At 44.8% G+C, this 22925-nt stretch overlaps 1 protein-coding gene across 5 annotated transcripts in view; it reads right to left on the minus strand.

Annotated features, from left to right (window-relative positions):
- Positions 1-22925, minus strand: part of LOC144159615 (uncharacterized) — a 164646-nt gene that overhangs the window by 125557 nt on the left and 16164 nt on the right. For 2 of the 5 annotated variants that reach the window (XM_077691204.1, XM_077691205.1), the window contains exons 2-5: positions 12823-12960; positions 12700-12762; positions 10460-10562; positions 3823-3965 (exon numbers count right to left, since the gene is read on the minus strand). In XM_077691204.1, coding sequence (XP_077547330.1) covers positions 3823-3965; positions 10460-10562; positions 12700-12762; positions 12823-12960 — 447 coding nt within the window. Of the gene's footprint in view, positions 1-3822; positions 3966-10459; positions 10563-12699; positions 12763-12822; positions 12961-19269; positions 19413-22366; positions 22616-22925 lie in introns of those variants that run through there. The other 3 variants (XR_013320336.1, XR_013320337.1, XM_077691203.1) reach the window with 3 other exon arrangements.

The following is a 22925-nucleotide window of genomic DNA, read 5'->3' on the forward strand; positions in this document are numbered from 1 at the left end:
TTTGCCAAACGTTACAGGAAATAAGGGACCCGTGAGAGTTGCAACCTTCACTTAGCACCATGAGTAGAGCAAGGAACGCACGTAGTAATTTCGTGTATCAGTCATTTACCGCTCGTCGCCTGCTGTTCGACCGTAGCCTATTTTTCCAAGATCAAATTTTTCGAGCAGAATTTTCTAAGTGATAGTGTGCGCCCAGTTTTGTTGTCCCAGCGTGAGGATGCTCAGCAGTCTCCGTGAGGCACGCGCTCACGAGCGCTCGGCATTTTCTCACTCAAGATTTTCTGAGTTTTTTTTTTTGGCTAAAGCCTTTGCGTGTGCTGGGGACACTTGGCGGTCGCCGCGAGGCACGCACTCACCAGTGCTCGGCAATTTATTGGTAATTTAATTATTCATTGGCAATTTATTTATAATTTATTGGCAATGTTCAATGCATTACACCCCACACACGTTACGTGCTACACAGTACGGCCAGATACAACAGCTCCACTGTTAAAAATGCCAGGTGTGCAATTTATTTTGTTGTTTTTTTTATTTTGCAGGTTTTATCTGCGTCCCAGAGGAACCTTAGTGCGTAGTTATATCGCGAGTGCCCCCTCCCTCACTTCAACCTCAGGACAGCCTGCAAGTTTCGAAGCGTTTCTGGAATTACCTTCTGAGAAACCCGCAGGATGCGAACCAACACGGATGTACTTTCAATGTTTGCGTTCTCGAAGCCAAAAAAAAAACGAGAAGCGCGACAGCCTCCAACAGCTTCCCTGCTGGTGCCTTTCTGACTGCTTTTTCGATGCATAATGCGTATTTACGAACTCGCCCGCAAATGTGGGCAACAGAGAAGGGTCCACACATCACTAGTCGCTCTTTTTGCTGCACTTAAATCTGAATATAAAAGGATCGCCAAGCCGAGAAAGCCCCTCACGCGCTTCGTACCAAGCAATCCCGCAACCGCCATCCCTCAACATGGCGTCGTGTGCTCGTTTCATTTTTCTTTCGGTAGAGGGCGGCACTTTTGCATAAGGCCTATAGGGCACTGTGCGAAACAGTAGTTTAAGGGACACTAAAGGAGCAATAAAAATTTCTTTACCTGAATTTCATACGTTTCGTAGCTCTCGCGGCTTTTGTTTGACAAGCAACGATGCATTATTTGCCGAGAAATGAGCAAACAAAGCTGGCATTTCTGTCACCCGCTTCCCTTTCATTTTTTTCATGATGGGACCACTACATTACAAATTAGCAGCGAGGCACTGGTGCGGCTAGGCACTCTCACACTGGCCGCGGTAGCTTGTACGTCTGCAAGTTATGGCGTCCGCTGACGTTTCGTATGGCTGAGGGTGCTGGCTTGGTCTTTTCCAATTTGTCCCTGGTGGAATGAGAAATGCTTTTTGGCATACAAGGGATCTCCATGCCAACAACACTGCCTCAACCGCTGCCCAAGGCAGCGGTGATATGCACATAAAACGGGTACGGTGGTGAGCTTTGTCGTTCTAGCGAGCTCTCGCGCTGGTGGCTTCCGGGGCGGTAAAAAGTGCTCAGTGAAATGTGATCAGTTTTTGCCACACTCTACACTTTCAGCAGTCGAACTCAATACGTTGACAGTGAAGAGGTTTCTGTATGCTCCTTGAATAAACCGCCAGAACGCTATATAAACCGGCATATTACAGCCTGCCCACATTACAAATGAGTAGTCCTGCCCGGCTCCCCCCCGGCTCAAACGTAGAGCTATGCGGTGTTTAGGAATTATCAACAGCGGCTTGTGGCGAATGGATGGTCACAAGGTAATTACCCCTTTACCTTTCATCAGGGGTGAGACAGCTTAATCAGATTTGGGAGCAGTTTTTGGAGCAGCGAAATCTCTATTTTGGAGCAGAAGAACCTTGATTTGGAGCAGAAGAACGTCATTTATTACGTCACATCAGGAGCCTAAAAAATCAAATTTTTGGTGACTCCGGGGAGAAATGTGCACTCGGTTTTGAATGTACATAACACTGAAACAGCATTTCAATAAAGTCTTTTTCTATTCCACTACCCTTTCACAAACCTTTTTTAAATTCTGAGGCTCTATGCATAGATAGCGTGGAGCGCCGTTGGAAATATCGAATTGAAAAACTAAGCAATTGCAGAGCAATTTTACTATCATGTGAATGCAGAAATTATTATTTTTCTAATCCCAGACTGGGCTTTGCGCACAGAACCACGGCAAAAGTTGCGCAAAGCGAGGTGACAGTCGTCGCACCCCACCAGCACTCCCATTTCAATCCTCAATGTGCACGTTCACTACGACCGTAATTTGAGTAATGTTGGTACATTTAGCCCCCTCCCTCTTGGTATTAAATTTCACTTCAGATAAATGAACTATTATTACTAGCGTGCAATAATAGCCCGTCCCGCCATCGGACACTGCTTGAGCATTTTGCGGCGATGTAGCCTGCGCCGCCCCTTCTGCAGTGTCGATCGCCCCATTCCCGCCACTCGCAAGCTCGCTGTCAAAGGCAGCAATATTTAAGCGTTTTATAACACCGCAATGAGTCCGAAATTTCCATTCAAGCACGGAATGCGCCTCACACTCAAGGCCGAAACACGGCGAATTCGCGGGCACCACGTTTCTGATGAACTCCCGTCTTTCGAGTCGCGCAACTTCCCGCAACAGACCAAACGACTAAATGTAAACCCAGCCACCCTCATAACCATCCCCACGGTAGAAATCGGCGAAGAGCACTCTAACTGAACCACGAGCAACTGCTTCGCTCGGCGGCTATGTTTCCCAATCTTCTCCACACCAAGATGGCGGCGCCCCGTTATGTTGTTCAGGAGACACGGTGCTCCGAAAATTGCCTTTTTTCATCAACTTGCACACGTAGTTTGTCACCTCAGTACACATAAGTATTTTTTCTACACGACTTTGCAATGGTTTTATATGGAAAGACTTTAAAATCTCACAGAATATAACATGTGAAACCCGACATTGTGACTTTCAAAAAGACTATCTCGGGGAAAATTTGTGCGGGTTTTTTATTAAATGATCAATCGATTAATCCGTGCTGGAAAATTATGCCGCCAGTAAGCATTTTTCCCCACCGAAACTGACGGGAGCGTTAAAATCCTTGGCTCTCAGACTGTTTTGGAGCAGTTTGGCGCAATTTTTGCGAATTCAAAGCTTTTGGAGCAGCCCGGCGCAGGAAAACACTTTCGTATCAAAACTGCGCAATATGAGCAGCTGTCTCACCCCTGTTTCATGGGCAATAAAGTTCTAACCAAGCATCGGCATGCATTATCAATAGCAACATCCGTGCATGAAGGACGGAAGATTAGAAGCTCAAGCAGGTCGCTTATACCTCTTGTTCCTTTTACTGCTTCCTGCCAGTGTTATTGCTTGCAGAAGATTGAGCATTCACGATCACAGATTATTTACTTATCTAATTGCACACCAACGTAGAGCTCATCTTTTCCAAAACGAAACTAAAAATATGGTGGCGGCTCTGAAGCATTAGGGAAGCAGCCTGTCTCGCAATGTATAAAAGCTGTCACCTATGTTTTTTTAATAAAATATGCTCACGTGTAGTTTTGATTCCCAATTATTTTACGTGGTCAACCACAGAGGAATGCTTTATTTGAGGAAAACATTTATAGGTGTTCCTCTAATGTGCTCCTGCTGTTCTCAACTTTTGTGACGTCACAAACCATAGTACCCAAAACCGTACAGGGTGTCGACACCCGTTTTTACGTTTCTGGCACTTTGGGCCTTATTAAACAACTGCTGGTAGCGAGAATGATATATTTAAATTCCCGGCACTGCAATCTATCGATACTAGCCAACTTTTTTTTTACCTTTTAGTGTCCCTTTACCGTCGAGGTTTGAGCTCGCTGGGACGGCCCCACGCATGCGCCAGCATGATCGAGCCCGCACATCCCCGTTGCTAAGACGACACACATGGTTCCCAGTTGCCAGACCCAGGTTGCAGCTCAGATGACTGTAAATCAACATTAGTGATACCTATATTCAAATCTGGCTTAAAATCATGTGCTAATAATTACCGGCAAATCTCTTACTTCTATTCTGTGCAAAATACTCAAGCATATTCTGTTTACGCACATCGTATCACACCTCAATAAAAATAACTCGCTAATAGGCAACCAACATGGCTTCCGCAATAACTGATCTTGCGAAACTCAGCTGTTCGAATTGGTAACTGACCTTAATGATTCTCTGAATAACTCTCGCTACACTGATGCAATTTTTATAGATTTCTCTAAAGCATTTGACTGCGTGCAGCACAAAAGGTTGATGACTAAAATCTGCAATCTGCAGCTAGATGATAAAACAACGCAGTGGATAAGCGGTTTTCTTACTAACAGGGTTCAGTCAAATTTAACAGTGTTATATGTAGTCCCAGAACCGTCAAGTCCGCAGTACCACAGGGTTACGTGCTAGGCCCTGTATTGTTTCTAGTCTATATTAATAATATCAGATCCAACATTAACTCTTCACTGCGTCTCTTTCCCGACGATTGCATAATATACAAGGAAATCACTGAACCAAACGACGTAACCATCTTGCAGCCCGACCTTACAAAATTATCAGAATGGTGACGTTTATGGCAAATGGAAATCAATGTTAACAAAACCAAGCAGGTACGTTTTTCATCTGTTGCAGATCCTTCGCCCAATGAGTGTCATAAACAACTTAGTAATTCCAACAGTTCCATCTATTAAATATCTAGGCATTTTATTCCACTTTGATCTAACCTGGACTAGCCACGTACAACTCCGAAAGCATTATGGAACCATGGTTTTCCTAAGCACCGCTTAAAACTTACAGACACCAAACTTCATGCATACAATACTGTAATCCAACCAACCCTAGAATATGCTTCCATAGTACGGCATCCTCACACGTCAATCCTTACTGATACACTCGAATCTGTTCAGAACAAAGCCACGCGATTTATTTTGTCATGTTATTCTCGCTATGAAAGTGTGTCATTCATTAAGAAAAGTTTAAATCGCACCTCTTCCATGCGCAGAAAGTATTTCCGCTTATCTTTCTTCAGCAAATTATATCACAGCCATTCGCCATTCCGCCATACGTTCATTCACCCTGCTTCCTACATTTCCACACGCGTCGACCATGACCATAAAATAGAACCCATATTTTCTCACACAAAGAAACACCAATACTCAGCCCTTGTTTTGTCGATAAACGAATGGAATGTTCTGCCTGCTATCATTGTAACGCATACACAGCAATCAACTTTCCAGACTCCATTACTTGCATTCCTTGAATGCGATTTACAATCTTAGCCATTGCCATTTTTTCGCTGTGGTATACTGTGATGTGCAGCTTTTTCAATGTGCTCACTTGCAAGACCTTGCTGTGTTCTTTCTTGCTTATTTTGGTTGAGCGACTGTGTATCCTGCGCATGTTTTCGTGTTTTTTTTCTTGTTTAAAAAATAATTGCTGTTGTCATTGATTACTGTATGAAACCCCTTATGTAATGTCCTCGAGGCCCTTAACCCTTTGAGGGTCGAATTTTTTTGCCAAATGCGACACTCCAGGCTGATTTCAATTCTTTGGATGAATCTATTTCGAGAAAAAGTTATCGTAATTTTTTTAGGGTGACCATAAAGTGACAAAAAATCGCTCGTGTTGTTACATACATGTGGTTTATTCATGAGTAACACGAGAAAAATACTAAATAAAAACGAGAGTAACAAGCCGGCAACTTTTGAGTGAATTGAAATCAGACAGACATCAGTTTCGCGGGCCTCATCAGTCTCGCAGAGCCTCATCAGTTTCGCAGGCGCCCTTGTTCTGTGGCAGGCGCAAGAAGTGAGAGGCGCCCGATGGGCGTAAGGGGCTTTAGGTGGGTAATACCCAGCGCGCCCCCTCATTACCGGATGTGCAAGCGATAGCCGGTGCGCCGCTGAAATAAATAATAAAAAAAAATAAAAAGAGCCATCGGCGCAGGAAAATAATTTGTCGTATTTCCGCAGTGGGGCAGCACATGCCAAGCAAGAAAAGTTGGTGAAAAAGGCGCGCTTTTTAAACATACAAGCGATGACGTACATGTACGTTATTGACCATTTTGAAGGTGTTTGCAGAGGATGTACATGTACGTCCGTGACCCTGAAAGGGTTAAGGTATATAAATAAATAAATATGTCTATTGTTTGCTACAAGTATCGAACCCGCAAAATCACTCAGCCATGGCTCCGTTAAACAAAGGCACGTTCTTGGCGGCCAGCTCATTGTTCGATTCCCAAGCCACTGCACCACCAACGCAAAACATTGCAGTGCCATCAAAAGTTAGGCAGCAAGCATTTAGTTTTGTCTCCATATCTGCGCGCTGCTTTTCTTCAAGAAAGCATGATGAGGTCAACAGTATGCCTTACGAGAGCGTGCACACGTTTCGCACGCAAGCCCTGGCCCCAACTATAGGCAATGGCACGCTCGCATTGCCCTCCACACGACGAACTCCTTCAGCTGCAGCAGCTGTAGTACTTTCAGTGCTTGCACCAACCTTCTGGCATGGTGACAAGGCAAGCATGCGAGTGAGGAGAGAGTGACATATCACCGTGGGACATGCACCCTCACTCCCAACATCCCAACTGCGCATGACCATGTTTTCCACGGCCGCTGCCAGGTGATAGCACCGGTATCTTCGGCCTTGCGCTCCGCAGTTCCTATTTTAATTGTCCATGACTGTACGTATCATTACCCGCAGCCCTTATTGCTCATGTTACACCTCTGTATGAAAAACTACTTACTTTGCTCTTATCCAAACTCCTAAATTATAACCTTGGAATTATGGCTTAGCATACTGTTACACAGCAGAGAGGCAGGCTATTTACAAGTAAAGTGCATACATCATCCACCCACAAATTATTTAACGCAATGTCTGTAGCAGTGAATCACAGCTCAGAGGTATAGGTTGACTGCGTACAAAACCTACATCACTGCTCCTGAGTTCATCAGCTGATTGTATTTTGTATGCTGACAATACTTCCATCTTTCCTTCAAACAAACTTGTTAGCCCACTAACCAAACAATAAAATAGTGAGCTAAAGAAATTGTTACATGTTACCATAACACTAGGTAACTGATCCTTCCAGATAAAGTTTATGACTTTTAGCACAAAACCAAGGGAAACAAGCACTGTTCTGCCAAAGAGAAAAAAGTACTGTTCTGCACAAAGGTATATTATTTCTCATGCTATTTTTTGAAGTAGTTACTGCACGTTCTTAGGTGTTGAACTATATAGCTTCCTCAAATATGATATTCCATCAATTCATAATCCAGAAGGACTGATCAAGGCATCAGAATACTGCTAAAGGCATGTTCATATCTCAGTATGTCTACACTAATTAACCATTGATCTAGAGTAACAAACTATTGTATGTCGTCCTGGGTCTCACTTTGGTCTCACTGCACCATGTATGTATCATTACCTGCAGCCCTTTATTGCTCATGTTACACCTCTTTATGAAGAGCTAAATTTTTTGCGGTTATCCAAACTCCTAAATTATAACCTTGGAATTATGGCTTATCATACTGTTACATAGCAAATAGGCAGGCTATGTGCATACATAGTTACGTAGTCATGTTACATAAGTTACATAGTTATGTTACAAGTTACGTGCATACATCATCCATTTAAAAATTATTTACCACAATGTCAGTAGCAGCAAATCGCAGCTCAGAGATATAGGTTGACTGCGTACAAAACCTACATCAGTGCTCCCTCGATGACAGTTGGCTGTAGATCGTAGCTATGCTGGACCACACAGATACAGCATGTACCCACTTAGGTTACCCTCTTGGCATTGGGGTCTTCGCCTTCTAGTGACCTGGATCATGACAGCAGCATAGACACTGCGATCTCCTTTCTAGTCAACATTGCCCCGCGGCTATACAATATAACCACAGCCCTAAATATATTACACGCAGTATGTCCCTTTGTGACTGAAACAAAGCACATTTCGCATTTCAAGACCACTTATTCCCTAAAATACAAAGTAGGGAAGACTGTTGAATTCATACAAATTACACTTTAAAATGATTTGCCGCTGTCAATGAAACCAGCCTTGTCACTTTTAAGCTTTAAGCTCGTACTTCATTCTTATTGTGCACATTACTGCTCGGCACCGCTCCGCATGTATTTTTCCCAGAACAAATATTTTCTGTTTACCGTATCACCCAGTCCTTACTCTAAGTGATGCTGTTAGCCAAATGCTTCCTTCAAAGCGAAGCTTTAGTGTCTGCACTGATGCCATCGTACGACAATACACCCCACAGGAAAGCCAACTTTCATTGACGAAGATGAATGATCATGGGTGAAGCGAAAGAAAAAAGGCTCCTTACAGAAGGGACATCAAGGCCTATATTTTGAAAACGCCTGAGTGTCTCACTGAAGAGGCGATTGCTGCATGCATACGTACTGTGGACAGCAGTGACAGTCACGACTCTGACGACGAGAGTGCGTGCCGTACACAGATAGTGTCTTCGCAGGTGGCCTAACGCATAATAACGAAGTGGCCTGACTTTGTTTCCTCCAAAGACCTTATGCTCATCTAGGTAAAGCACATACAGATGCTCTTGAAAAAGATGTGCACCAGCTGCGTGCAGCAAACTAAACTGACCATGGCATATTTTTTGCAAATAAGTAGTAGTATGACCTTGATTGCGTGCAAATAAAATGTTGAGCTTTGTTTTCCTTTTTTTTGCTACCCACTTATAACACTTATCGGTTGTAGCAAAGGAATTTCCCTCGGCACTTGGATATTCTTACAAGTGGACAAAACAGCACTCTTGTTGAAATCTCAAAAATTTGAATTGAATCTGATTTGATTTAAATCCCAAGCAATTCTGCAGGCTTAGTGGGTGGGCTTTCTTCATTGATGTTGTCAGCCTGTTTTGCTCTTAACCTTGACGCAGCTTGAACACTTTCTTATTACCCTTGCTTCAATACTACTGAGTAGGGCCCATGTTCACACACTCACATTTTAAAACCGAACAATGCCTTGCCACTTCATGAAATGCCCTGAAAGGGAGCTAGCTGTAGGAAACCAAGTCCAGTTGCAAGGTGCAAATCAAGTCGTTCGTTGGCAGGCTTTCCTGGGAATTTGTGCATGTGTACCTTCCTACTCCACAAAGGCAATGCCAAACGGTTCAGGAAAAAAGAATCCCAAAAGCAAATGTTGCCCCCTGTGTACACAAGGTTTCCTACATGCTAGAGAACGTAGCCAAATGCGCCGGCATCTGCAGTGTTTTGGCATCTGCAGTGTTTTTTGCATTGACTAGACTTACTGGTGGTCTCAGCCGATGCATGAACTCAAAAGTGCTGATGGGGGCCATACGAGCAAAAAACAACACAAAGCCTTTTGTACCGTGCCAATGTCATGTTATGAGCAACATTTTGCTCACCTGTAGACACACGATTCAGGTCAGACCGAGCGCGGCCTAAATGGTCATTTGTGTGAACATCAACCTGCCTCAAAACTGGCACAGACAGTATATTCTTGCCATCTTTTGCTTACGCTTGCCTACAGAAGCTTAGAAAGTGCACCATGAGGAAGAAAATAACGGGGCCTTACATAATACATAAAGCAGGAGACAATTGCAGAATCAAGGTGTCCAAAATTTACCAAACAAGATTCGATGCCTAATATTGCCACGAACCATTCTTGCTTTTCTTGCTTGAATTCTGTTGCCAGCATCTGGCCACATGACAGTGTAAAATCTATCTTTGAAGTGAAGGACACATTCTCTTCTCTGTCTTTTGTACGTTACACAGGCTATTTTATTTGATAGGGAGTCTCTTTCAACCTGTCGATACTAAACTAGAGCTTTGTTCTTCGATTGCAAGTGTTGTCAATCTAATTCAACTGTTTTAAAAAGCATAACATGGAAAGATAGATGACCATAGAGCAGATGCCACAGCATTCCATTTGCCAACACTGTGCTCTGATAAATGCTTGCAGGGTGGAAACTGCAGGCATTTAATTCACTGCCACTCGCCTGGGCACATCACTTTGTTGACTGCTCCTTTGCCGTTAAATTATTATTTGAGCTCTTTGAGCACTTCGTGTTCAATGTATTTATGTTAATTACTGCTTTTCTGTCGTTGGACAGCCTGTAAAATAAACTTTAAGATTTGAGGTAGCGCACTTCATCCGCTTCATGTTAGGAGATCTAAATTTCCGTGAATGTGAACGGATAAAAGTTCACGCCAATGTTTTTGTAAAATCCCAGCTGTGATATTACTGACATCTACATTATGTGTAGGTTTATTTATTGCATCGAAAGTACTGCGATACGTTTCTATATTTTCATTTGTACTGGACCAAGCTCATCTAGACTTGCTGCATCAGATGTATCACACTTTAACCGAATTCTTGTTTTAATCCTCGGCTGTGCACGGTGTTTGCATTCTACAAGCAACAACACTGCAAGCATTGCAACCCACCCTGTGTTGCCAGAACGTGGGGGGCAGGAGCAGGTATGAGGTCCAGCTCCTGAAGCACGGAATTTCTTCGAGGCACCGCCTTGAGTTTCGTCTCCACCCCGAACTGAAAAAAAATCAATGGTCAGCACCTAAAGGCAATGACTGTTGCACAAAAATCCACACTTTTTATTTTAATGCTTTGAAGCAAGTTTGAAGTAAGTTTGAAGAATCGTCAAACTGAGCAAATAGTTCTATGTCCCGAGCAACCTTGACTGAAGCGTGAAAGCTTTTAAACGCTTCACCTGATTCTTTTTGGGATCAAGGGTTAGTTGCCCAGAATGCAGTGCTGGCCTTGCAAAAGTTTGCAGCTGTTAAAGGAGTACTGACACGAAATTTCAAAGCTGAGATAACTATGTAAAACGCTTCCTTTTTATCAGGAGATATCGCCCAGCAAGCTTCGACAGCAACCGTTCAGCGAAACATATTTAAAATCCACTTTAATCTCCACCCCCACGAGAAAGCCCAGAGCGGGCCGACGTGACATCATCTGCTACGTGCCCCAAACTGCCGACGTCGGGGCTCCCGTGACGAAGCCGACGCGCTGGCTGTGGTTGGCGTGCGCTGCTCGGGCGTGTGTACACGTCATGGTTTTGGGACTGACGTCATGCTGCCCGGGCCTGTGGGGAAGGCGAAGACCTCAGCCGGTCTGGGCGCGCGCGTGCGCTCGCTCGCGCGCGCTTCCAGAGAGGCAGCGATACGGCAAGAATGGTGACGCCATGTGATACATGCTGTCATGGCGGCCGCTCGGCGTTTTTTTGTCGAAACCGAAACTGGCACGAATAAACGACGCCGTAAATGAATGTTTACGCTGCGCTCGACCGTCTAATCTGTCATTTTATGATTAGTGGGCTGGTAGGCACGCATAGCAGCGAAAAAAACGTAACATAAAAATTTCGTGTCAGTACTCCTTTAATGCAGAGCTATCTGACACGCATCATTTCCCAGACCACATGCTATCGGCACCACGCTTGGTGCAATTTGTATTCCGCAAAGGAAAAAATCATGGCTTCAGGACATCACCACGCACAAAGTCAGAAAAAAATGCACAAAAAAAATATACACAAATTTGCTTCTTTCAAACTTGTTGATCACTGCCGTATTTTCCGGTCTATAATTCGCACCTTTGTATAAGTCGCACCCCCCCGTCAAAATGACAGTTTTTCCGGAAAAAAAAACGTATATAAGTCGCACTGGTGTACAAGACGCACCGGTATACAAGACGCACTTGTTAATTAGGTAAACTCATAGCGAATCATATCGCTAGAAAGTGCGGCGAAAGTACATGGTTGCGGCGGCCGCCGCCTATGAACGCATCCCCCGGTAGGGATGGCTAGACACAAGCATATGCCGTACAAAGTCTAGACAGTACTTCTCAAAAATGGTTTATTGATGCACACAGATGGCATGTACTTACAGACGGCATTTAGGCAAAACCATCAACAAATAAACAATTCAGCAACTTCAAGTGGGTGTTCCGCCGGCGCCATGCTGTCGTCCTCCGACTCACTGATGTCTTCTTCGCCAACATCGTCACCGCTCGCAGACCGGATTACTTTGGCCTTTATCAACCCGGCTACAACTGTTTTTGTAGAAATAGAAATGGAGTCCCAAGAGTCGGAGACCCATTTAGCCACCTCTCCAAACATTGCGCGTCTCTTGTGCGCTGACGTAAATCAGCACAATAAAGGTGTCATGGCTGATGGAAGTGACGCGAATGGAAGTGGCCCGAAAATCGAAACTTATCAGCAAGCTGTCATTTTAAAAATTAGCAGCACGTTTACCTCCTTCAGTGTAACTATAATTTATCAGCTGCATTTTGGTTTTGCAACCCAGTTTACTCTGAATTTATTCTGAACTGTAGTTACTGCACATGGCAGAAAGTGGTGCGCGGTTGTCACAGGCCATCATCATTGTTTTTGACTAGAAAAAGCTGCAAATTCTTTGGTTTAACGTCCCGAAGCGACAATGGGCTATGAGAAACGCTGTAGTGGTGGGCTTCGGATTCATTTAAACCATAGAGCTGTGTCTCAACGTGCACTGGCGAGGCGCAGCCGCTGCAAACCGGATTTATTCCATACATAATCGCACCGGTGGATACGACGCACCAACGAAAATTTCAGAAAAAAAAACGCGACTTATACACCGGAAAATACGGTACATACTAGAATGCTCATACAAGAACAAGAAACATGACCTCTAACCTGAAAATTTCTGTCTTGTTTGGGAGCCTCTGCTGATCACCAAGGTGACACCGCATTGCACACCTGAAAATGAATTGTTTCAAATGCATACAAACTAGCCGTTACATCAAATAAGGCAGGTACCTATGGCACAGGTAGTAATGCTGGCTTGTGTCTGGCTGCAGGATACATCCCGGCAGGAGGCTGCATCCACAGACATTGCTGCAACGCAGCCCTCGGCAATAGATGGTGCACAAAGTGTTTGTTGCCACTGTGCGTCTTCTGGAAGTGGCAAACACAACCACCAGCAACAATTTAGACACACAAACACCAAGGCATCCAGTCATAAACCTACTGCTAGTCTCACTTCTGGCAGGTAATGGCATGCAGATCTTTTGACCACCAGACATGCCTTCTGCAAGCAGATGGTTAAACAGTCATTTTGTTGTCAACCGAAACAACTGATGGAGCAAGGACCATGCATGCATTTTTTCAGACCCTTTTGTGCTAGCCGAGATTGCAGCAGGTGCCACACTATGGCTGCATGAGCCGTGCACATTTTCTGTTCAAGGTTTCTCGCAGTCGTAGTCCCACAAGCTCTTTTGCTGAAAAGATTATGAACGCTGCAGTGTCGAAGTAATAAATGTGCAGAGTTTGCAAATCCTATTTTCCTAAAATACAGAGCCGTTACTTTTATGTGAAGCCGTTTTTGGCCACTAACCTCCACTTTAAAGGCCTCCTTGAAATAAACATCAAATACACGTCATAACAATTGCGGTATGCTTCCAGGAAAATGTGCAACACAAACACACAACACTCTCAGAAATGATCGAGGGACCATTATTTGTTGCTTGTCATGCTTTAAGTGTGACTTCCAAATCTTACATCCTCACAAACCACAATACAAGCTCCTATGCAGTCATGAAGATTGGTGCTGGCAAAGACATTTTCGACTGTTTGTGGCAATGTTTAAACACCACTATTGCTGTTGCGGTGATGCTTCATCCACATCTTCCTATCCCATGGCTGGCTTTTGTTGCAACTTTTGCTGGCTAGAAGGGATCTATAGGCCGTGCAGAACAGCTAGTCACTGTCATTGCCGAGATTGAAGGCAGCGCTCATTTCAATCGAGCAGGCCAGAACAAGGTTCCGGAGCATTCTTAACGGGGCCCTGAGCAAGTCCACCTTCTGTTCTCGGCTGGTGACACATTTAAAGGGGCCAGGAAGGCAAAATACGAGTTTGATTCATAAAACGACTGCTTTCTCTCAATAACGACGATACCAATCGCAAAATTCAAACAAATAATGGAGATATTGAAAGAAAAAACATATGGACCAGTGTTGACTGCCCAGCTGCTTTCCCATGATTAATGATGTCACGTAATTTTGCCAATGCAATCAATGGCTATTGGCACAGGCGACTGCCAAAAAACATGACTGGGCGATTGTAGTTTGGCCTTTTGTTCCATTCGGTTGCACCCCGTGAGCACTAACATGAAGATAATACCCCTGCTACACTTGCGTCCGAATGTCGTTCGAACCGAATGTCGTTTGACTCAAAAAAGGGACTTTGAATGCCATTCAGAATCCTCCATGCCCCACTACAGTTTTGATGGCATTTGAAAGCTTCAACACTCGCTTGCTGCTGTCGAGCTGTTTTTACACAATAATGAAACAAATTTAGCAGCAGTCCTTGGCATCAAAATGGTATCGAATTACAAGAAACACAAACTTTGACACAGTTTTTGCTTCATTCTGAATCGCAATTGTGGTTTTTTGTGCTGTCTGGCCACACCAGTTTGTCGCTTGCTTGCACTGGTGCTGAGACTATGAAATTATTACATCTTGATTTCATGGTTTAGGCGAATGAGACGTAAACGAAGTCCCACAATTAGTAATGTTTTGTTTGTTTTAAATACGCCATTAATGTTTAAATTTATGCTGACTTGGAATGCTGAGAGCGCGAGTGTTAGAAATGGCACTCGAGAGCCCCAAATGCCTCTCTGGGTGCTCATTTGGCTCGAATGTCGTTTGAGCCGAATAGCATTTCAAAACAATGTGGAGCAGTGCACTTTCGCATTTGAGTCAAATGAGTTTTGGTTCAAATGACATTCAGACGCTAGTGTAGCAGGGGTATTACACAGTGATCACTACATTTATTAGTGGTTCGATTTACAGTCTCGGACTCACCACGGACTCCCCGAGAAGCAGTCCGGCATTCGATTTTCCTATGTATCCCTGTGGCTTTGGAGAATCATCGGACTACCGGCGGACTATTTGTGGTGAGTCCCGAGACTGAATCGAAGAGCCCCATTTAGTCATTCCTTATAATACTTCTCTCCAGCGCGAAATTTGAATTTTGATTATTTTGTGCTTTTGGGTTAAAACGTCTTTCGCGCTGGAATGGAGCTGAACCACTTACCAAAGCCCAGTTCTTTCGAACTGAGCAAGGTTTAGAGGGCAACTAATAAGTAACCCTGCTCTACAGCGCTAGCCCTGTGAAAAAGAGGAGGCTCAAGGTGCAAATTTGGGGAGAGGAACACGCTCTTCCTGTTTCAAAGCTAGACTTCGAGGTCAGGTCGCTCGGACAATTGTTCTGAAATAAGCAAGCTTTCAAGCATGGCTGCTTCACACTGCAGTAAGAGGCCTCCCTCGCCACCTCAGAGAAGCAGCATATAAAGACGCTCTATTCGCTACGCACTCCGCGTATTTTGCTCTGCAATTAGCATATAGGCACGGGTCTACTTTTATTCGAGAGTAGTTTTGAGGCGGTGTTTCTGACACGTTCATGGTTGCTGAATGATATTTTAGATTAGGCAGAAATATAATAACTCTAGCGGCCCGAGTTTCATAAGCATAGCTCGCGTAAAATTGCCCTATTTCGGCAGTCGGAACAGAACCGGCGTCATCACACCTCAAGTTGTGTGTGCGGCATGTTCCTGGTGTTTGTTACTCTGTTCTACAAACCCGACGGCCGAAGGGTGGCCCTCAAGGGTTCAGGAAGGGTTGACGAAGCCAGACGAGCTGCTAGAAGCAGTGCACTCCGGCCGCCCGATACACGAACAAAGGTTCTGCACAAACCTAAATGCGGCCCGAAAGCCCAACAAACGCGACGAGCAAAGACGGCAGACCTCGGAGTCTGCTGCGAGGGTGGCTCAGGCGATCAGCCGGACGTCTTGACGGGCAAACACAGAGCGGTAGTGCGCGCACTGTCAGGCATTTTGGTGAACTGCACGGTCAATGTAGACGACTTTCACGCACTCACGACCACCAGTGTGAAAATGGTGTGCACACACACACACAAAACAGCATGCAGAACAGAACAAAGAAATACGACTGAGAAAACTTTAGGTCTAGCAAACACTCTAGTGCAGAGAGTTGTCTCTAGTCGGTGCCGCACGTAACTAACAGCGCTGCAACCGTATGCTCTACTAAAGTCCGAAGGTCATTTTAGCTTGTGCGAATATTCGGGCGCTTCGAATATTCGAACGAATATTACAGTATTCGAATTCGCTTCGACTCGAATTTAAAATTTCCGATATTTCGAAGTATTCGGGATGAACGAATATCAAAACTTCGTTCAAGTTTCAAAACTTCAAAACTTAGTTCAAAACTTCGTTCAAGCCTCCGTTGTGATCACGCGGCAAAACTGAAACCACAAAAGGGTGCTGACACAGACCTCGTGGCGCGCTGAAGCTAGAAAGTTTTGTTTATCTCCGCAAGAATGTAACACAATCAAATTTCCAACGCTTTTGGCAAGTCCTAAGAGGTGGCAGCCCTTCCCAGTGAAATTTCAAACGGAGGGTCAAAACCGCACCTGTACAGCAATGACCTTGCGGGACGGAAAGCCGGCTCCTTACATATACAGCAAAAACCCTCTTTGGGTTAACACTTCCTTTCTGGCCAGTTTTTGATGTCAGACGGGCTTTGCTTGAAGCAGTTGCACTGCCATGTACACGTACACAGCTCTAAAGTTTAATTAAAAGAGGCCAAAAACCTGAATCGCAATGACATAAGGCTCTTTGTTTACAGCATTTACATTTGGTTGACGGGTGCAGCAACCTTTGACATGTGCAGTTCTGTGCTCCATCGCATTACCCTAATGCATCGAAAATGTGCTTGCTCTTGAGAAATTTTATGCACTTTTGCACATTTGTGCAAATAAAAAAAATCCAGAGCTGTCAATACGGTGAAATTCAGCTGACTGGATTATATTGTTCACCTTCGCAACCGCCTGTCTAGTAGGCGGCTGAGGCACGCCTATCTTGCCACAGGGCAATGGCACAGCCGGTGGTGGAGCTGACAAAGCGAAGCAGTGCGTCCTCTTTAGGTGTCACATGCTCCTTATAAAGCCTGCCCTGTAACGCACAGCCTTTGGTGAATGCAGCAACACTAGAGCGACCACGTCACCTAAATATGCCTGGTTTACCTTACAGGTTTGTACCTACAATAGAATCTCGATAAACGGAAATTGCTTAAACGGAATTGCCGCTTAAACAGAACTGCAGCCTGTAAGTTGGTTGGTTTTGTGTTCAGATAAACTAAAAAAAAACTTTTGATAATCAGAAATAAAATTTCCGCCTTACTGTGTAGACGGAACCAAAAATGGAACTTCTTGTCAAACCCATGGCCAATAGTATTAGCTTTTTCCAGTTCCGGCTGCTTTGTTTCTGTTTTCTTTTTTAGCCTCATTGGCCTCATTAGCCTCGTTTTGTTAGTAGACAGCCACGGCAGCGCGACGAATGCATCACAGTTCTTGTTCTAGTCGTTCGGTCTTGACTCAAATCGCCAAGGTTACTGGGCTTAGCTCCTGCCGCCTCGTTCGTGCCATCATGGTGCTATTCGTGCTTCATTACCGCGTTGCTGTCTTCCTAATTCGGTGGCTCATAAGCACTCGCGAAGTCGAGGCCTCATGCCTGCACACCATGCTCTAACGTTAGAAAAGAAAGGACATCATTCTTGGCCTTGAAAACGGCTCTTTGATACATTTTCATGCATTTTTTAGGACACAGTGACGAATTGTTGCCAAATAAACTTTGTGAATGTTGTGCCTAAACCTCTTGCAGTTTTCTTGCTTTCTGAAAAACTATCAGCTACATTCACCTTCCAGTGATTAGCATTCCATGAAATGCCCTTGAGTGTGTACGCACATAAATTTGCACTTTTGCACATCTCTCTCAATAAATGAACTCCTGTGAAATGGAACTAGCTTTTTCAATCCTTTGAAGTTCTATTTATGAAGCGTCTACTGTATTTTGGCATTATTAATTGTGCTGCTGCTCCCAATGAAGTGTCGTGAAATTTCGAGTATGCTATGGTTGTACTTTGAAATTTTGCTGTCCGGGGATGTGGAAAATAACCCGGGTCCTACTGCCGAGGAGATCCTTTGGGCGGTATTAGCCAACCAAACGAAAGCAGAGGCCAGGCTCATAAGCCTTGAAAGTAAACAGCCTCAGACGTGTGTAATAAGGTACTGGAATGAGAAGGCACAGTTAGGGATTTTGAGCACATGATCAGAAACCAAGAAAGGGTAAATGAGAAGACAGATCGAGGCGGAATAATGTCATGGTTTACAGTGTCAGAGAAAGCGCAAAAGAAGCACACGACGATTTTGAATGCAAAGTATCATGAGATTTTTGCAGACTTGAGGTTGCTGTAATATCAGTTGAGCGAATATACATACTTGGGAAGAAAAAGATAACTAGGATTGACCAATCATCATAAAGCTTTGTAACTTCAAGGAAAAAGTAGCTCTTTCCAAGAGCTGCCATAAACTAAAAGGCTCAAAAATAAGCATATCTGATGATTACTCGCCCGAAACCCTTAAAAAGCGAGCATGCCTTTGGGAAAAAGGAAAGGCTGATTAAAGTTGAACCAAACCTGAGCTGTGTACAATAAATTTTTTGTGAATGATGAAGTCTACTTGTGCGATGAACAGTCGGGCACGTGGGTAAAGGTGCGCATGGCAAAAAAAAATAAAAAAAGAACATTGCAGAACTGTAACTGGCATGAAATACGTCGCAAGTTTGAATTTCCAAACCATTGTGAATAAGATGAAACTGCGTGACAGATTGGCCTTAACACATATGACCCTGGTGTAATCACTGTTACAGAAGCATAGTTGCGAGATGATACCACGAGCAATAAAATTTTTCCCTCTTCCTATGCCTTGCAAAACGACATTAGCTAGAGGCAGGGACATGGCACAAATTGTTTAGGAAAACATTAAAATATTGTCACGGGACCGGTGGACAATGCCCCACGGCGGCATAGCTCGGCGTGGAAGACGACGAGAAAGAAGGCGCGTGCAGACTGAGCGGGCTCGGCCATGGCCTGTACTGTAAATAGATCGTTCCTCATTCTTCACCATGGTTCGTGTCATCTGTTCTGCCGCCACATTACATTTTGGTGGAGAGTACGGGGTAAAGTCCCATCCCGGCCCCGAGCTTCCCCCCCGCCTCGACTCATGAAGCGGTCTCATCCTGGTTCTTGGAAAGTGTCGGCCCACCCTAGCCCTGGTGAGCCATAGATGAGACCATTCCCCAGCCCCGTGTCCTCTGTCCATGCCCCGCCAAGACAATACGAACTGACCAGCCATGACCAGACATAGAGCCGACGACATTCCCTTGCCCAGATCTCCAGCGCTTCTCCGGGGGCTTTGGACACTGCCTCGTGGGGTCGGTGGTGGTCACAGCTGTTCCGGGGCCGGTGCTTATCATGACCATCACCATCATCTGTGGCGGCAAGGTCTTCACTGTATATACTCATCCCATCTCGTCCTCACTGCAGCTATCGATGTCGAAACTTTCCAGCTGCGCGTCGACATCATCGAGCTCGCGCTGGTTACTTCTAACGGATTCTCCGTGATGGGAAAAGCTTTGCCACGAAGAAATTGAGATACTGGTGCAACACCTTGTGGACCAGGAGCTGCCTCGAGCTGCCCGATTGAGAGGCCCGAACAACAAAGCTGAACGTCCTACAGGCACCTCCAACCGCACAGCACCCGTCTTCTGCAATTGCGCTCAACCCATCAGCAGCCGCGTGAACCACTGCGGCTGGCATGCGAGCACTGCTAAGACAAGGTTGAGCTGACGACCCAGACCCTCGCAGGCGAAAGGAATCAACGACACCGCCTTCGAGTCATACTCCTATGGCTTCGACCGGGACGGTCGTCTTTGCCCCACGGCAGCATAGCTCGGCATGGAAGACGACGAGGAAGAGGGCGCGTGCAGACTGAGCGGGCTCGGCCATGGCCATTTGCAAATACTGTAAATAGATCGTTCCTCATTCTTCGCCATGGTTCGTGTCATCTGTCCTGCCGCTACATTACAATATGAGCCATTATCTTTGTTTGAAAGGCACAAAAATGTCTGGTGTTTGTTATTTCTTGAAAATTCCACACTGTTGCTGGGTGTTATCTACACGCCCCCGTACTTGATAATTACCAAACAACTTTAAGTAAGGAAGGGAAAAGAATACTCACTGGTGACTTTTGCACTGATAGACTTCAAGCAAATAGTATGCTAGAAACAAGGGCTAAACTTAGTCTTATTCGGGGTGTCATGCTTCCAACGCAAATACTTGTGCCAAGTTCAACAACACTGGATTTATTGTTTTTGTCCGAGAAACCGGTTCACTGTGAAATTGATGTGGATGAAGGAGTATCCAACCACAAAGCTGTGACCGCATCTCTTAAAGTCAGTAATAAACCCCAAATAAAGAAATAGGTAAGTAAAGTATTTGACTTATTACGAGCTGATGACACATCAATTCTAGACTACATGGAAACCAGTGCCAATGAAATTCCATATTATGATAATAAACGTGCACTGGTGTCACTTCCTGGGAGTCAAAAATGATTGCTTCCTCAAATATGTTCCCCCAAACAAAATAAAAGTACTGTTTGGCCAAACCCATCAATAACACGAAATATTATTAACCTAAAACAGTGGCTGCATTGTGCACTTCCGAGAATTCAGAGATCTGATAGCTACCATTAACCTCAGTGCGCAAGTGCGTAGCGAGTTAAAAAAGTTAAAAGCTTTGTCCAAGTTTTACTGATGCAATGACTGTCTAATCATTGGAACAGATGCTGTAAATGTACTTTTTGTGATTTGCTGTTTTGTCTCATTGCTTGATGTGTACGAAATGTGCGACTCCTCCCACTCTGTTTCGGCCCGAAAAAGGCTAATGGAAATAAGTAACCCTTGAATAAATAAACATAATTTCGGAATCCCTTGAGGTGCCACTTCACGCGAGCTCACTTAGTCGGATGTGAACAAGTATCAGTCTGTTCACTTCTGTGACGGTGACCGTGCGTGGTGTAGACTGTGCTTAAGCCAAGCAGTTCGCGAACCCACCAGTGGGTGGGTTCGCGAAGTGAGTGGAAGGCAGCAGTTTTCTCACCAGTGGGTGAGAAAACTGCTGCCTTCCACTCACTTCCAACTATTGATCTGTTTGAGCTAGAGAAAACTTATTTTGCAAACAAGACTGATTGGGATGTCAACGCCGACAATGCATGGCCACCATTCCGCGCACTGAGCCACAGTCGGCTTTGCGCAGCGCAGAGGGATCAAGTTGGCCTGGTGCAATTTTCTTCTCATAACCTGCCTTGCCAACATCCCTCGGCATTGACATGTACATCAGGTGGACCGAGGGTATACCTGTATTTATAGTGCTCCCACTGTTGCCGACAATGACTAGAGAAAAACCATGTGTGAATCGCATCGACATTATGGACTGTGCACGCCGTCAAGGGCAAGGCGGTGTTCTACCCACAATGCATCACGTCACCAAAACTTTCGCGTACTCTTCATACGGGGGAAAAGAATGTGAACAAATCTGTTAACCGCACCCACAGTATTTCCAAGTATTGAGTCAAAACTATCCCAGAAGTCTACAGATCTTTATTCTACTCACCACAAAAGTCTGCATACAATAGAACATAGATGATATGACCACGGCTGGTACATATTATGCCCAATTACGGTGCAAACTAAAAAAATTTTATGCCAAGGTAACGTTAATATAATGACTTCAATTTCGGGCAGTGCAGCCACAATCTCCTGCCGTAACGAATAAAGTGTTATAATTATGCATACGTTCAAAACTTTCCCCGTTTGAACTGTTTTCAGGAAATCGGTTCTCAACTGGAAAGAAATTAAGGATCAAAATTATGACTTTATTATTCCATATATTTCGATGTCGTTGGTGTAGGAATAGGTAAATTTGATACTTTTTCTGAAGCGCGAATGAGCTGAAACATAATTTTCAAAGGGCAAGGAACGGTTATTTCACATCGTGGCATATCCTTATGAACGTGATTGGGTCGAACCCTGACACAGGACAGGTGTTGAGAACTGCTTTAAAGGGGCCGGCAAGAACTGGGATTGGTTGTTTCTGGCTACTAGCGCTACGATTAACCTGAAACGGCAGCTTACGCGGAGACTATGGTTCTTGCAAAAAAAAAATTTAAAAAGAATTGTCAGCTTACAAAACGCTGTTACATTCCTTTGTACAGCAACGGACTTACGCATGTTTGCAATGAGAACGCTCGCAATAACACATGCGCACTACACGCACGTGAAACCTTAAACCCCTAAACAGACTGTACAGAAACTGCACTCATATGGGAGAAACGTGGTTTTGTTCTCGACCATCCAAAACAGAGGATGGCTGCGATACTTACCGTTTGTGTTGAGATTTTTCACGTCGCTCGTCGAATGCCACACTTCGCAAACGGCAGCTGCCCACCGTCGAAGTTAGAAGTGACCGAACACATTCTCTACGCTCAGCCCAGAATTAACAGTAGTATTTGACACAAAGTAATTTCGGCGCGAAAACTCGGGGCCCGTGTTTACTTCTTTCGAGAGGCGACGCTCCTCCAATGGCCAGTGCCTGTTCGCTGTCCCGCGTGCACCCTCCGTAACGTCCTTTCCCATACCGGATCGGCGGACAGCGCTCCTCACGGCCGGCAAAATTCGGTCCGTTCGATCAACGCCGCCTGTACCTCCTGAACCAGTCCACAGCAGTGCTAAAGTCCCTTCACTGGCTTTCTAAGCCGATAAAGGGGTTTTAAGCAGTGTAAATTCAGTTCCACCATCCTGCATAATTGGTGGAACTGAGGTACGTGAAAAAAAAATAGCGCGGTAATCTGGGGAACCAGCTGCACTTTTTTCGTCTGCTTCTGCACCCCCTAGGCAGGGAGTGCGGTCAGTGTGGTATGGTTCCCTGGTAAGGGGAGACTG

The sequence above is a fragment of the Haemaphysalis longicornis genome, unplaced genomic scaffold (assembly GCF_048455015.1).
Source record: "Haemaphysalis longicornis isolate Haplotype H1 unplaced genomic scaffold, Haemaphysalis longicornis Haplotype H1 scaffold_10, whole genome shotgun sequence".
NCBI lineage: Eukaryota > Metazoa > Arthropoda > Arachnida > Ixodida > Ixodidae > Haemaphysalis > Haemaphysalis longicornis.